We start from the raw sequence: 15,816 nt of genomic DNA on the forward strand, positions 1-15,816 counted from the left end.
TTTTTGCCAAAGTTCAAAAGTAAACAAATCATGCCACGCGTCCAATACACGTCAACTGGTGAGTCTAATATTTTTTCACAAGTGTGCTGATATTATTTATATAATTTCTACACCAGTGCGGTAGTCTGCATAACAGTAAATCTTCTATTTTTTGTGAGAATAAAAATTCAAAGTGAAAAGCAACAGAAATGTAAGAGAGGCCTGGGGACGTGACTAATGAACAGAGGAAATGTTATTTTAGTGCCAGGAATGTCTGTCTTGTTTATTCTGGACCCTATTTGGAAAGTGGCATCTTTTGAAATTTGTGTGAAATTGGCAAAATTGCCAATTTCTGACCACTTTATTGAATAGTTGGAATCAGTAAATGGGTGGTTTCTTGTACTCATTCGATAGAAAAAACAGAGTTCTAGCAAAACAGTTACGATTTTTGTCAGCTAGCATACTGGAATTGGCCGAAAATAGGGCTCAAAGTAGGCGAAATCGCCGATGTGTAAACATCATTGTGACCGATAACTTCACGAGAGCATAATTCCATAAGTTTTCCATCAAATTTCATACCTTTGGTGTCATTATGATCGAGAAAAGCTTCTCTATCATTTCATAAGAAATTTTTTTTTCCCCGAAAAATTTTCGACCCTGAGAACAAGTTTAGGAGAGGGCCTGTCGACCCTGAAAGGGTTAACCCTTTCAGGGTCCAAGGCCAAAATCTGAAGTGGTGCCCCAGTGTCCATGAATTTTCAAAAAAAAAAAATTTTTATTTTTTCTTATGAAATGGTAGAGAATCTTTTTGTGAATGTAATAAAACAAAAAGTACGAAATTTGATGGAAAATTGACGAAATTATGCTCTCGTGAATTTTGATGTGTCAGCGATATTTACGAATCGGCGATTTTGCCGACTTTGACTCCCATTTTAGGCCAATTACAATATTCCAGTCGACCAAATTCTCAGCTATTTCACTAGTATTACTTCTATTCTATCGATTGAGCACAAGAAATCGCTAAGTCAACTGTTTTAACTACAAAATAAAGTGACCGGAAATTGGTAATTTGGCCAATTTAACACAAAGTTCAAAATATTCCAATTTCAAAATAGGGTCCAGAATAAACAATGTAGGTATTCCTGGCACTAAACTAACATTTCCTCTGTTCATGAGTTATGTTTTGAGGCTTTACAAATAAATTCCATTTTGATTTTTTATTCACATAATGAATTTTTATTCACACCAAAAAATAGAAGATTTACTGTTATGCAATATTGTAATAATTGTATAAATATCATCACCACATTTGTGAATGTATATTAGACCCACCAGCTGGCGTGTATTAGACGTGTGAGGTCGTTTGTTTACTCTTGAACATCGGCAAAAATTTAACATTTCTGCCACTTTGAGCTCAATTTCAAGCCATTTCCAGTGCTAACACCAATCAAAATTATCTCTATTTCTGTAATATGTCTTCCATTCTATCAAATGAGACCAAGAAATCACAAATACAACTATAAAAAACATACGAAAAAACACTGCAAAGTCGCTGTTTTAATCGAAAATCATGGTCTCAGTTTTTTTTCTCTCATTATACACAGTGTGCTGCAGGATTTGTTTTATGTGGTGCACACATACCACATAGATGTATTCTCTCATATCTAGGCCCAAATTTACCACTCACAGTTTATCAGAGTGAGCTGAGCTCATGACGTAGATCTACAGTTTGGACCCTGAACGTAAAGCCGTAGATCTACGGGACGGACCCTGAAAGGGTTAAAGTGCAAGCATTGTACTTCCCATTTCCAGTACTCAAGTCCAGCTATATAAAAATAATCAGTTTCCCTGAATCCCTTCACTAAGTATTATCCTGCTCATACTCCAACAGCTCGTCAGGTCCCAAAAACCATTCGTCTCCATTCACTCTTATCTAACATGCTCACGCACACTTGCTGGAAGTATAAGCCCCTTGCCTACAAAACCTCCTTTACCCCCTCCCTCCAACCTTTTCGAGGATGACCCCTACCCCGCCGTCCTTTCCCTACAGATTTATACGCTCTCCATGTCATTCGACTTTGATCCATTTTCTGTAAATGACCAAACCACCTCAATAACCCCTCTTCAGCCTACTGACTAATACTTTTATTAACTCCACACCTCCTAATTTCCACATTCCGAATTTTCTGCATAATATTTACACCACACATTGCCCTTAGACAGGACATCTCCACTGCCTCCAACCACCTTCTCATTGCAGCATTTACAACCCAAGCTTCACACCCATATAAGAGAGTTGGTACTACTATACTTTCATACATTCCCTTCTTTGCCTCCATAGATAACGTTTTTTGTCTCCACATATACCTCAATGCACCACTCACCTTTTTTCCTTCACCATTTTTATGGTTAACCTCATCCTTCATAAACATATCTGCTGACATGTCAACTCCCAAATATCTGAAAACATTCACTTCTTCCATACTCCCTCTCTCCAATGTGATATCCATTTTTCTTTATCTAAATCATTTGATACCCTCATCACCTTACTCTTATCTATGCTCTCTTTCAACTTTCAACTTTTGCAGAGGGACTACTCCCAAATCAGCACACAATAATCACTCCCTATAAAAGCAAAAGATTTGGCAGGAGATGAAGCATTTTCCCAATGAAAAGCAGGGGTGCCACGAGTACTCTAAGAGAGAACATAATAAGTGTCAGAGGCCCAAGACTGTTCAACTGTCTCCCAGCATACATAAGGGGGATTACCAATAGACCCCTGGCTGTCTTCAAGAAGGCACTGGACAGGTTCCTAAAGCCAGTACCTACCTGACCAGCTGGGCTGTGGCTTGTACACAGCCTGGTTGATCAGGCCCTGATCCACTATGAGGCCTGGTCATGGACCGGGCTATGAGGGCATTGACCCCCAAAACCCCCTCCAGGTATACTCCAGGTATCATTCGATCAGTTATGCTTATCAATATTAAACTGTCGAAGTCTGAATCTGAACCAACTTTTTGGGTAAGGGAAAGGAGGGTAGAAAGGGAGGGAACTTTATGAAAAATTAAAAGGCATAAGAACAAAAATAACAAATTTTATTTAAAATATATGATTAAATTTATTTTATTTTTATTATCACACTGGCCGATTCCCACCAAGGCAGGGTGGCCCGAAAAAGAAAAAACTTTCACCATCATTCAATCCATCACTGTCTTGCCAGAAGGGTGCTTTACACTACAGTTTTTAAACTGCAACATTAACACCCCTACTAATTCAAGACCAGACTTCTACACCTTCTCAATTTTCTATTACACTGCCATTCTGAGGAATAAATTACCACCACATCTGTGGAGTTATCCTCTCTATAATAGTTGATGACTTTTTTAAATGGCTAAGCATTACTGTAGTTAATGAACAATTTTGCTTCTGTTTGGGCCTACACTAAAAAAAAAAGTTTTGTTATATGCACTGTATTTGTTATGCACTATTATGTATCACTGACTGATGTATGGATGTAGCTTTAAATAACATGAATGAAACAATAATTAGGATGCATCCTACCAAAGGTGTAAAACACAATCTAAGTTCAACAAATTTCATACTTGTGTTTTGCAACTTACTGTAATTTTAATTTTGGTAAAGGAAGAAAGGTCAATGATGCCCACACCTTCTCTACATGCCTGGTATTCCTCACGAATACAATCAAAGAAAACTGGTTTCTTGAAGGAGCCTCCTGACATCTGTGCTGGAGGGTCAGTTCCTGAAAATTTACATATCTATTACCAGTTCCAGTTTTAAAGCTGTTATGATGTAGTAGCCAGAATTCAACTTGGTTAAAAGTACCACTGGCAGCTTTTTTTTTTTTTCAACAAGTCGGCCATCTCCCACTGAGGCAGGGTGACCCAAAAAAGAAAAAAAAATCCCCAAAAAGAAGATACTTTCATCATCATTCAACACTGTCACCTCACTCACACATAATCACTGTTTTTGCAGAGGTGCTCAGATAAAACAGTTTAGAAGCATATATAAAGATATATAACATATCCCTCCAAACTGCCAATATCCTAAACCCCTCTTTTAAAGTGCAAGCATTGTACTTCCCATTTCAAGTACTCAAGTCCAGCTATATAAAAATATTTGAAGATGAATGGTTCAGAGAACCGACATGTTGATAAATTAGACACACGTGCAACTCTTGGGTATCTTTATTGAGGAAACGTTTTGCCACACAGTGGCTTCATCAGTCCATACAAAGGAGAATCTTGAAGAACAGGAGGAGAATGAGGTAATCAGTCCCTCAACCTTGAGTCGATGTGGTCAGTCCATCAATCTTGAATAGAATACGGCATACGTGCGGAGAAGGAGCCTATGACTGCTGCACCTCTCCTGCCTATGGTTTATAAGCTCCTTCTCCGCACGTATGCCGTATTCTCTTCAAGATTGATGGAATGACCACATCGACTCAAGGTTGAGGGACTGATTACCTCATTCTCCTCCTGTTCTTCAAGATTCTCCTTTGTATGGACTGATGAAGCCACTGTGTGGCAAAACGCTTCCTCAATAAAGATACCCAAGAGTTGCACATGTGTCTAATTTTTGTAAAAATAACCGGTTTCCTTGAATCCCTTCACTAAATATTACCCAGCTTACACTCCAACAGCTCGCCAGGTCCCAAAATCCATTCGTCTCCATTCACTCCTATCTAACACGCTCATGCATGCACGCTTGGGGAAGTCCAAGCCCCTCGCCCACGAAAGCTTCTTTACCCTCTCCAACCTTGTTGAGAACAACCCCTACCCTGCCTTCCTTACCCTACAGATTTATACACTCTTCATGTCATTCTACTTTGATCCATTCTCTCTAAATGACCAAACCACCTCAACAACCCCTCTTCAGCCCTCTGACTAATACTTTTATTAACTCCACACCTTCTCCTAATTTCCACACTCTGAATTTTCTGCATAATATTTACACCACACACTGCCCTTAGACACGACATCTCCACTGCCTCTAACCGCCTCCTCACTGCAGCATTTACAACCCAAGCTTCACACCCATATAAGAGAGTTGGTACCACTATACTTTCATACATTCCTCTTTACCTCCATAGATAATGTTTTTTGTCTCCACATATACCCCAATGCAACACTCACCTTTTTTCCTTCATGATTAACCTCATCCTTCACAAACCCATCCGCTGACACATCAACTCCCAAACACATATCTGGAAACATTCACTTCTTCCATACTCCCTCTCTCCAATATTTAGTGAAGGGATTCAGGGAAACCGGTTATTTTTTTTTATATAGCCAGACTTGAGTCCTGGAAATGGGAAGTACAATGCCTGCACTCTAAAGGAGGGGTTTCGGGATATTAGCAGTTTGGAGGGATATGTTGTGTCTCTATACGTATATGCTTCTAAACTGTTGTGGTCTGAGCACCTCTGCAAAAACAGTGATTATGTGTGAGTGAGGTGAAAGTGTTGAATGATGATGAAAGTATTTTCTTTTTGGGGATTTTCTTTCTTTTTGGATCACCCTGCCTCGGTGGGAGACGGCCGACTTGTTAAAAAAAAAAAAAAAAATCACCTTACTCTTATCTATGTTCACTTTCAGCTTTCTACCTTTACACACACTCCCAAATTCATCCACTAACCTTTGCAACTTTTCTTTAGAATCTCCCATAAGCACAGTATCATCAGTAAAAAGTAACTATGTCAACTCCAATTTTGTATATGATTCCCTATAATTTAATCCCACCCCTCTCCCCAACACTCTAGCATTTACTTCTTTTACAACCCCATCTATAAATATATTAAACAACCATGGTGACATTACACATCCCTGTCTAAGACCTACTTTTACCAGGAAGTATTCTCCCTCTCTGCTACACACCCTAATCTAAGCCTCACTATCATCATAAAAACTCTTTACAGCATTTAGTAACTTACCACCTATTCCATATGAACGGTTACAAAGCATGGCTTGAACGGTTACAAAGCATGGCTTGCTTCTGCAGTGTTTTAAAAACTGAGGTTGGAGAGTTGAAGGAGGAGGTCTTGCTTCTCCAGGAGGAGATTAGGAGGCTGAAGGTCCACCTCAATGGGCCTGGGAGAGAGTGTGAGGTGGTTGGAGATGTGGGGAATGAGGCTTCTAGCAGTGAGGTGCAGTCTGTCTCTCACTGTGAGGAGGCTGTAGGTGGGGAGGTAGCAACGGCTACCAGCAGTGAGGTGCAGCCCAGCACCTGCTACAAGTGGCGAGTTGTTCACAGTAATGGGAGGCGCATCAGAGTAAGGAAAGTTAAGAGTGAAGATCTGAAGGTAGGAAATCGCTTCTCTGTTCTCCAGGATGAATGTACTTCAGTGGCCAGTGAAGGTAAGGGTACTACTGCCCCTGCTAATGAAGGTAAGCGCATTCTTGTGGTTGGTGACTCTCAGGTAAGATATGTTGACCGTGCTTTTTGTAATAGGAATAAGAAGATGAGAGATAGAGTGTGCTTCCCTGGAGCTGGTGTTGGGGACATTGTCAACAGGCTGGATAATATCATGTCAGGTAATGGAAACAAGCCCATTATCTGTCTCAGTGCTGGTGGAAATGATATTGGGAAGGGTAGGAGAGAAGAGCTGCTAGATAAGTACAGGTCAGCTATAGATTTCATTAAGTCTAAGGGAGGGATCCCAATCATATGAAGCATCTTGCCTAGAAGGGGAGTAGGAAATGAATGGTTGTCTAGGGCAATTGGTGTAAATTGCTGGCTAGACAGATACTGCAAGGAACTTGCAATCCCATTCATTGACAACTGGAACAACTTTTATGGCAAACATGATATGTATGCAAGGGATGGGGTACATCTCTCTGGGGCAGGGGTGGTAGCACTTGCAGACTCGATTGAGAAGGCCATTGGTGAAATGCCTATGATTTTAAACTGATGGAAGATAGAGGTATGGGTGTGTGTGGGAAACAAGCAGGTTGCAACACTAGGGTTGGAAACAGTAAATGTATAAAAGGCATTCAGCATGAAGTTATAAATAAAGACAATAGAACAGGTCAGCAAACAAAGGGGGACAGCAGAGGGCAGCAAGGGACTAGCTCCCTTAAGGTTTACTATACTAATAGCAGGAGTGTTAGAAATAAGATAGATGAGCTAAGATTAATTGCAAGTGCAGGAAACATAGATATTATTGCTATAACAGAGACCTGGCTCAATCTGAAAGATAGAGAGATGCCCTCTGAATGTCACATACAAGGCTATAAATTATTCCACACTGACAGGGTCAACAGGAAAGGTGGTGGAGTAGCGATGTATGTCAGAGACAATTTAAATTGTTGTGTTAGACAAGATATTAAATTAGAAGCGTCAGCCACTGAATCTGTTTGGTTACAGCTTCTCGAGGGCCGAGAAAAACTAATTTTGGGTGTGATTTACAGGGCCCCAAATCTTGATAGGGAGTGCAGTAAACTTCTATGGGACGAAATTCGTAAGGCATCTACATACGAAAATGTTGTGCTAATGGGAGATTTCAACTATAGACAGATTGACTGGAGCAATTTGACAGGAAATTTAGAGTCGGGTGACTTTCTTGATACGACCCAGGATTGTTTTTTAAAACAGTTTGTGACAGAGCCAACTAGGGGAAATAACCTCCTTGACTTGGTTCTTGCCAGTAGGGAAACACTAATTAATAATCTTGAGGTTAATGATGAGCTTGGGGAGAGTGATCACAAATCACTCAGTTTTAACATATCATGGAATTCCCCTAATAATGGCAATCAAGTCTCCGTCCCTGACTTTCGCTTGGCTGATTTCATAGGACTGAAAAATTACTTAGGTGGGCTGAACTGGAATGACCTGACTAGGGGTCAGGTAGGTGGTGATGGTTGCCGATATGATGCTTTCCAGGGCATAGTTCTAGCTGCTCAGTCAAATTATGTTCCAAATAGGGAAATCAGATCAAACAAAAATGATCCTAAATGGATGAACAATAGATTAAAATATCTGATTGGTCAAAAGAGAGGCATATATAGGCAAATCAAAAGAGGAGAGGGGCAATTAAGAAATCGATATATTCAGTTAAAGAGAGAAATAAAAAAGGGAATTAGAAAAGCAAATAGAGATTATGAGGTTAAAGTTGCAAGAGAATCGAAGACTAACCCAAAAGGATTCTTTCAGGTATACAGAAGTAAGATCAGGGACAAGATAGGCCCACTCAAAAGTTCCTCGGGTCAGCTCACTGACAGTGATAAGGAAATGTGTAGAATTTTTAACACATACTTCCTCTCAGTTTTTACACAGGAGGATACCAGCGATATTCCAGTAATGATAAATTATGTAGAACAGGACGATAATAAACTGTGCACTATTAGGGTCACAAGTGACATGGTCCTTAGGCAAATAGATAAATTAAAACCTAACAAATCCCCAGGCCCTGATGAACTGTATGCAAGGGTTCTAAAGGAATGTAAAGAGGAGCTTAGCACGCCTTTGGCTAATCTTTTCAACATATCACTACAAACTGGCATGGTGCCAGATAAGTGGAAAATGGCAAATGTGATACCTATTTTCAAAACAGGTGACAGGTCCTTAGCTTCGAACTATAGACCAATAAGCCTAACCTCCATAGTGGGAAAATTTATGGAATCAATAATTGCCGAGGCAGTTCGTAGCCACCTTGAAAAGCATAAATTAATCAACGAATCTCAGCATGGTTTTACAAAGGGGCGTTCCTGCCTTACGAATTTATTAACTTTTTTCACTAAGGTATTTGAGGAGGTAGATCATGGTAATGAATATGATATTGTGTATATGGACTTCAGTAAGGCTTTTGACAGGGTCCCACATCAGAGACTATTGAGGAAAATTAAAGCACATGGAATAGGAGGAGAAATTTTTTCCTGGATAGAGGCATGGTTGACAAATAGGCAGCAGAGAGTTTGCATAAATGGGGAGAAATCAGAGTGGGGAAGCGTCACGAGCGGTGTTCCACAGGGGTCAGTGTTGGGCCCCCTGCTGTTCACAATCTACATAAACGACATAGATGAGGGCATAAAGAGCGACATCGGCAAGTTTGCCGATGACACCAAAATAGGCCGTCGAATTCATTCTGACGAGGACATTCGAGCACTCCAGGAAGATTTGAATAGACTGATGCAGTGGTCGGAGAAGTGGCAGATGCAGTTTAATATAGACAAATGCAAAGTTCTAAATGTTGGACAGGACAATAACCATGCCACATATAAACTAAATAATGTAGATCTTAATATTACGGATTGCGAAAAAGATTTAGGAGTTCTGGTTAGCAGTAATCTGAAACCAAGACAACAGTGCATAAGTGTTCGCAATAAAGCTAATAGAATCCTTGGCTTCATATCAAGAAGCATAAATAATAGGAGTCCTCAGGTTGTTCTTCAACTCTATACATCCTTGGTTAGGCCTCATTTAGATTATGCTGCACAGTTTTGGTCACCGTATTACAGAATGGATATAAATTCTCTGGAAAATGTACAAAGGAGGATGACAAAGATGATCCCATGTATCAGAAACCTTCCCTATGAGGATAGACTAAGGGCCCTGAAACTGCACTCTCTAGAAAGACGTAGAATTAGGGGGGATATGATTGAGGTGTATAAATGGAAGACAGGAATAAATAAAGGGGATGTAAATAGTGTGCTGAAAATATCTAGCCTAGACAGGACTCGCAGCAATGGTTTTAAGTTGGAAAAATTCAGATTCAGGAGGGATATAGGAAAGTACTGGTTTGGTAATAGAGTTGTGGATGAGTGGAACAAACTCCCAAGTACCGTTATAGAGGCCAGAACGTTGTGTAGCTTTAAAAATAGGTTGGATAAATACATGAGTAGATGTGGGTGGGTGTGAGTTAGACCTGATAGCTTGTGCTACCAGGTCGGTTGCCGTGTTCCTCCCTTAAGTCAGTGTGACCTGACCTGACTAGGTTGGGTGCATTGGCTTAAGCCGGTGGGAGACTTGGACCTGCCTCGCATGGGCCAGTAGGCCTTCTGCAGTGTTCCTTCGTTCTTATGTTCTTATGTTCTTCTTATATAATTGCAACATTTGCCACATTGCTCCCTTATCCACTTTATCATATGCTTTTTCTAGATCCATAAATGCAATGAAAACTTCCCTACCTTTATTTAAATACTGTTCACATATATGCTTCAATGTCAGCACTTGATCTACCCATCCCCTACCCACTCTAAAGCCTCCTTGCTCATCCAAAATCCTACTCTCTGTCTTACCTCTAATTCTTTCAATAATAACCCTACTGTACACTATTCCTGGTATACTCAGTAAACTTATTCCCCTATAATTTTTACAATCTCTTTTGTCCCCCTTCCCTTTATATATAGGAACTATACAAGCTCTCTGCCAATCCCTAGGTACCTTCCCCTCTTTCATACATTTATTAATCAAGAATACCATCCACTCCAACACTATGTCCCCCCCCCCTGCTTTTAACATTTCTGTCATGATCCTGTCAGTTCCAGCTGCTTTACCCCCTTTCATTCTACGTAATGCCTCATGCACCTCCCCCACACTCACATCCTGCTCTTCTTCACTCCTAAAAGATGTTATACCTCCCTGACTCGTGGATGAAATTACCACCTTCCTTTCTTCATCGACATTTAAAAGTTCCTCAAAATATTTCCGCCATCTACCTAATACCTCCAGTTCCCCATCTACTACTCCCCTACTCTGTTTTTAACTGACAAATCCATTTTCTCCCTAGGCTTTCTTAACTTGTTACTCTCACACAAAAAATGATGATCAAACTAATAGCAAAGTATGTGGTCAGCTTTATGGTCACTTTCTGGAATGCTATGTACTAAATTGTCCACTTACTGATACAGAGAGAGACAGTATAATAACCTGTGATATGTCTAGGAATCTTATTAATGAAAATAAGATACCAGAGATATTAAGCAAATACTCATGTCAAACACCAATTAAGTTTATAGTGAAACCTTGGTTTTTGAATGTAATTTGTTCCAGATGTTGATCTGGCAACCAAAATGAATGACAACTAAAGCAATTTTTCCCATAAGGAATAATATAAATAGAATTAATCCATTTCAGACCCCAAATGACAATACAGTGGACCCCCGGTTAACGATATTTTTTCACTCCAGAAGTATGTTCAGGTGCCAGTACTGACCGAATTTGTTCCCGTAAGGAATATTGTGAAGTAGATTAGTCCATTTCAGACCCCCAAACATACACGTACAAACGCACTTACATAAATACACTTACATAATTGGTCGCATTCGGAGGTGATCGTTATGCGGGGGTCCACTGTATAATAATTCATTAAAAATGTACTAACTACTGCATAAAACTGTAAAAATGAATACTAAAAGAAACTTTAACTGAAATACTCTACAGTAAATGAAAATTAAACTGCCTCTTACTCTGCTGCAATCGGTTGCTGCTCCTTCTGAAAGTCTACAAGTTCTTCTGTGGTGAGTTCCATTCTGTGCTCCTCCACCAACTCCTCCACATCATCTTCAGTCACCTCTAGGCCCAAGGTCTTTTCCAGGGACACAATATCCTCTATTAGCTCAGGCTCATCTTCAAAGCCTTCAAAATCCCTGGCTGCCACACAGTCAGGCCACAATTTCTTCCATGATGACTGCATGGTCCTGGAAGACACATTTCCCCAGGCTTTATCTATAAGCCTTAAAAAGGTGAGGATATTGAAATGATCCTTCCAGAACTCCCTGAGGGTTAAATTTGTTTCTGAAGTGATTTCAAAGCACCTTTCAAAAAGTGCTTTGGTGTAGAGTTTCTTGAAGTTAGAAATGACCTGATGGTCCATAGGCTGGATGAGAGGAGTGATGTTAGGAGGCAAGAGCTTCACAGTTATAAAACTGAACTTCTCCAGCAACTCATTTTCCAAGCTTGAAGGGTGTGGAGGAGCATTATCCATAAGTAAAAGGGCCTGAGTGGAAATTGTTTTTGAATGAGGTATGTTTTGACAGGGGGAGCAAAGACCTAATGAACCCACTCAATAAAAAATTGTCTTGTTACCCAAGCTTTCCTGTTGGCCTACCACATTACAGCCAATTTGCTTTTCAAAACATTGTTTTTCTTAAAAACTCACGGATTTTCAGAATGATAAACAAATAAGGGCTTCAGTTTCAAGTCCCCACTTGCATTACCACACAGTAACAGAGTGAGCCTATCTTTCAGTGGCTTGTGTCCTGGCATTGACTTTTCCTCTGCAGTCATGTAGGTCTTTCCTCTGCAGTCATGTAGGTCCTCTTGGGCATTTTCTTCCAGAAAAGGCCTGTCTCATCAGAAACACCTGTTGGGGGGACAAACCCCTCAGCCTCTATGTGCTCTTGGAATTCAGTAACGTACTTTTCAACAGCCACTTTGTCAGCACTGGCAGCCTCTCCATGCCTGCCCACACTATGAATGCCACTTCTTTTCTTAAAATTATCAAACCAACTGTCAACAACCAAGAGAACATATGAAACCCAGGGCATTTTTTCTCGAATTCCTCGTTAAAAAACGATTTGTTCGACAAGCAATTCAGTCGACAACTGAGGTTCCACTGTATTTAGTCAAACACCAACTAAGTTTATATTTAAGATTTGGATATATGACATATATTTTTAAATCAACAAGCAACATCATGTACAATGTAAGGTGTCAAAACTTCATTATTTTTGAAGAAATAAGAAATTTAAAAAATGTGGAAGGCATCTTGGAGGTCTGAGGAATGTAATTCTATCTTCCCCTATGGTCTTCAGTTCATTTCACACAGTTGTTTAATTAGACACCATTTTCAGAAACGTAACTACAGTACAGTACCATCTTAATCGATGGTGAGCTGTACTTACTTTAAAAATGTTTCAGAATTTACACATTTTTTCAGTGTACAAAAATTATTAGCTTACTTGAATGGGTGATATCAAAATACAGTGGACGCTCGAAGCCCATTCGTGTTCCAAAGACTGCTCCCTGAGCTTCCTGTTCGCTATAAACAGGAGAGCATCGTAACTTCCTCGCTAATCTATATTCACACTGACCAGGATACAAAATCTCATAGTGCCTGAGGAAAACATTAAACATTTGATAAATAAATTACAAATAATTTTAATTTAAGAGCATATACTTAAAATTTATGCATATCAGAACTGTATTCATAGCATTACAAGACAACATAGCATTGCAATACAACATCTAGCATTTATCTTTTACCCAACAAGATGAATTCACTGATGGAATCATTGATAGAAATTAAAAGCACTTAGAAAACTCTAAAATTCTGAAATTGGACGAAATATTAAACTGGATACCAACAAGCATCTCCAAAGATGGAACAGCATTATCTCCAATCGTAATCATCATCTTCTTTCAACAAACCGGCTGTATCCCACTAAAGCAGAGTGGCCCAAAAAGAAAAAGAAAAGTTTATCTTTTTAACTTTAGTAATGTATACAGGAGAAGGGGTTACTAGCCCCTTGCTCTGGCATGTTAGTTGCCTCTTACGACATCCATGGCTTACGAAGGAGGAATTCTGTTCCGCTTCAAGTGTAGTGTGGCCTAAGTGTAAGTAGAAGTAGCAAGATGTACCTGAAATTTTGCATGTTTATGAGACAGAAAAAAGACACCAGCAATCCTACGATCATATAAAACAATTATAGGCTTCTGTTTTACATTCAATTGGCAGGACGGTAGTACCTCCCTGGGTGGTTGCTGTCTACCAACCTGCTACCTAGGTTCAATGGTAATCATATTTATGAAAAGCACTAAGTCTGTGGAGGTCATTCAATGATACAGGTAGAGAAAGGTGCATATCACAAAATACAGAAAGTAATCAGAAAAAAGGTGAAATAACACAAGAATTCATCAGCAAAAGCCAAAGACAGCAACTGTGTTAAGGCCAGTAGTCTCATAAAGAAGGGCAGACAGAGTTAATAAGCCAATGAAAGAGGTGAGGGCTGAAAATAAAATAGACACAATCTCTTATAAACAGGGTATTAAAATGTTTTGAACAATCATGATCTCACAATGCTGTCATGGAGCAAGATGACCTCTCATGAGATGACATAAGTAGTTGTGAAAGAAATGCCTCCTGCAGTTAATGACAACAAAGTGAGAATGGCCTGAAGGCAAAGTGTAGATTTATGAAAAATACCTTGTTTGTCACAAATACACGAGTGATACTGCCAATGATACCACATAGTGCTTCCTCAGGACAAGGAAATATTGCATTCAGGAAAGTAATTTCCTATGGAAGAATTTGCTGAACTTGCAAGTTTGTAAATTCACAGAATCCAACATGGGAGTATTTAGGGATCCAAAGAAAGGTAATTTTTGTTTACTGAAAAACAAGAGAGCCAATAATGACTACAAGGACAACAGGTTGGGATGAACTGAATGTCTGGATTCCTTAAAATTCACAATTATAGTTAAAACCTCCACTACAACAAAGAATGAGGCAGACACAGTAGCGATACGGATAACAGCAGAAGTGTATTCATGAGTAGTACTTGCTGACTACACTTTCAATACCAAATAATTTTTCCTAAATAAGATCATGAAAGAGCAGTATATCCTAACTAGCAGTATATCCTAAACAAGCAAAAGGATTCTGAGCCACCAGTGTACACAGCAGTAGCATCATAGTGGGATTAAAAATGATTAAGAATTTGCAACCTAGAGGTGACAGTTGAGAGTGACACTCCAGTAAAAAAAGGAGAAAAGAAAATATGTACATGTACTGTAAGGATTTTCCATGGTAGGAGTGAGAAATAAAACAGGAAGTGCAGAAACATGAAGAGGAGGAAGAGAGATAAGTGGCCTCAAGCCACATTAACTAATGCATAGCAAATGCAGGTGAAACTCATACAGTACTATTGAAGAAAGTAGTACAATAAAACTGCATGCAAAACAACTGGCAGAATGTATGACACGAAAATTTTTGCAGAAAAAAATTATTGTGTATCTGTCATAATAATTTAGGTTATAAACTCATAAACAACATGTCAGCTTTATGTGAAGCAGACCTAAAAAGACAGGTAAAACTGAATCCAGTAAGTTTATCACAACAAACATATGAATCCACCAATTTTATAGGTTTAGCAGTGTTGAGTTTGTGTGCTATACAGTTGAATCTATTGAGATGTGCTTATTTGCAAGCCTATTCCTACTAAACTACGGCAAAGAAATTTTCAATTTGATCAATTCACTCATGAAACAGCTATGATAAGAAAAATGTCCTGTGCTTTGGCATGTTTAAGCAATACAATATATATTAATGTATGCAGGTCTCTGCACAGTGAAAATATAAAAATCTTAGTGATAAATCTTTCTGAGCTGCATACGACAATTAGGATATTTTCCTCCTCCAACATGCATTAGACTGGGTTCAAAATCCTTTCCGTGCATCTCTAAATTACTATTAAAAGAGAGAGAACAACTTACAGGCACTTGGATGGATCTTCTTTCAACAAACTGGCTGTATCTCACCAATGCAGGGTGGCTCAAAAGGAAAAACAATAGCTTCTCCTTTTAAATTTAGTAATATATGCAAAAGACACTACTAGCCCCTTGCTCCCAGCATTTTAGTTGCCTCTTACAGCATGCATGGCTTACAGAGGTACAATTCTGTTCCATTTTCCCATGGAGATTTGGACAGATGTCACGTTAAAAAAAAAAAAATATCAAGGTGATTTTATTAGTTTTTGGATTCAGATGTTAAAACATTTCCTCGTTCTGATGTCTCTTTCCTAACAGTCATTCTTTGTTTCCTCCCCCAAAGATACTCTTTGATCCACCAGAGTATGTTCCCTGACATTCCCACCTGAATCT

The 15,816-nt window shown here is 39.2% G+C and overlaps 1 protein-coding gene across 3 annotated transcripts in view; it reads right to left on the reverse strand.

Annotated features, from left to right (window-relative positions):
• The window catches only part of LOC128686334 (pyruvate dehydrogenase phosphatase regulatory subunit, mitochondrial-like), a 191,793-nt gene that overhangs the window by 42,402 nt on the left and 133,575 nt on the right, over nt 1-15,816 (reverse strand). For all 3 annotated transcript variants that reach the window (XM_070085839.1, XM_070085840.1, XM_070085838.1), the window contains exons 12-13: nt 12,897-13,051; nt 3,600-3,739 (exon numbers count right to left, since the gene is read on the reverse strand). In XM_070085839.1, coding sequence (XP_069941940.1) covers nt 3,600-3,739; nt 12,897-13,051 — 295 coding nt within the window. The remainder of the gene's footprint in view (nt 1-3,599; nt 3,740-12,896; nt 13,052-15,816) is intronic.

This window comes from Cherax quadricarinatus, chromosome 17, assembly GCF_038502225.1.
Source record: "Cherax quadricarinatus isolate ZL_2023a chromosome 17, ASM3850222v1, whole genome shotgun sequence".
In the NCBI taxonomy this organism is placed as follows: Eukaryota; Metazoa; Arthropoda; class Malacostraca; order Decapoda; family Parastacidae; genus Cherax; species Cherax quadricarinatus.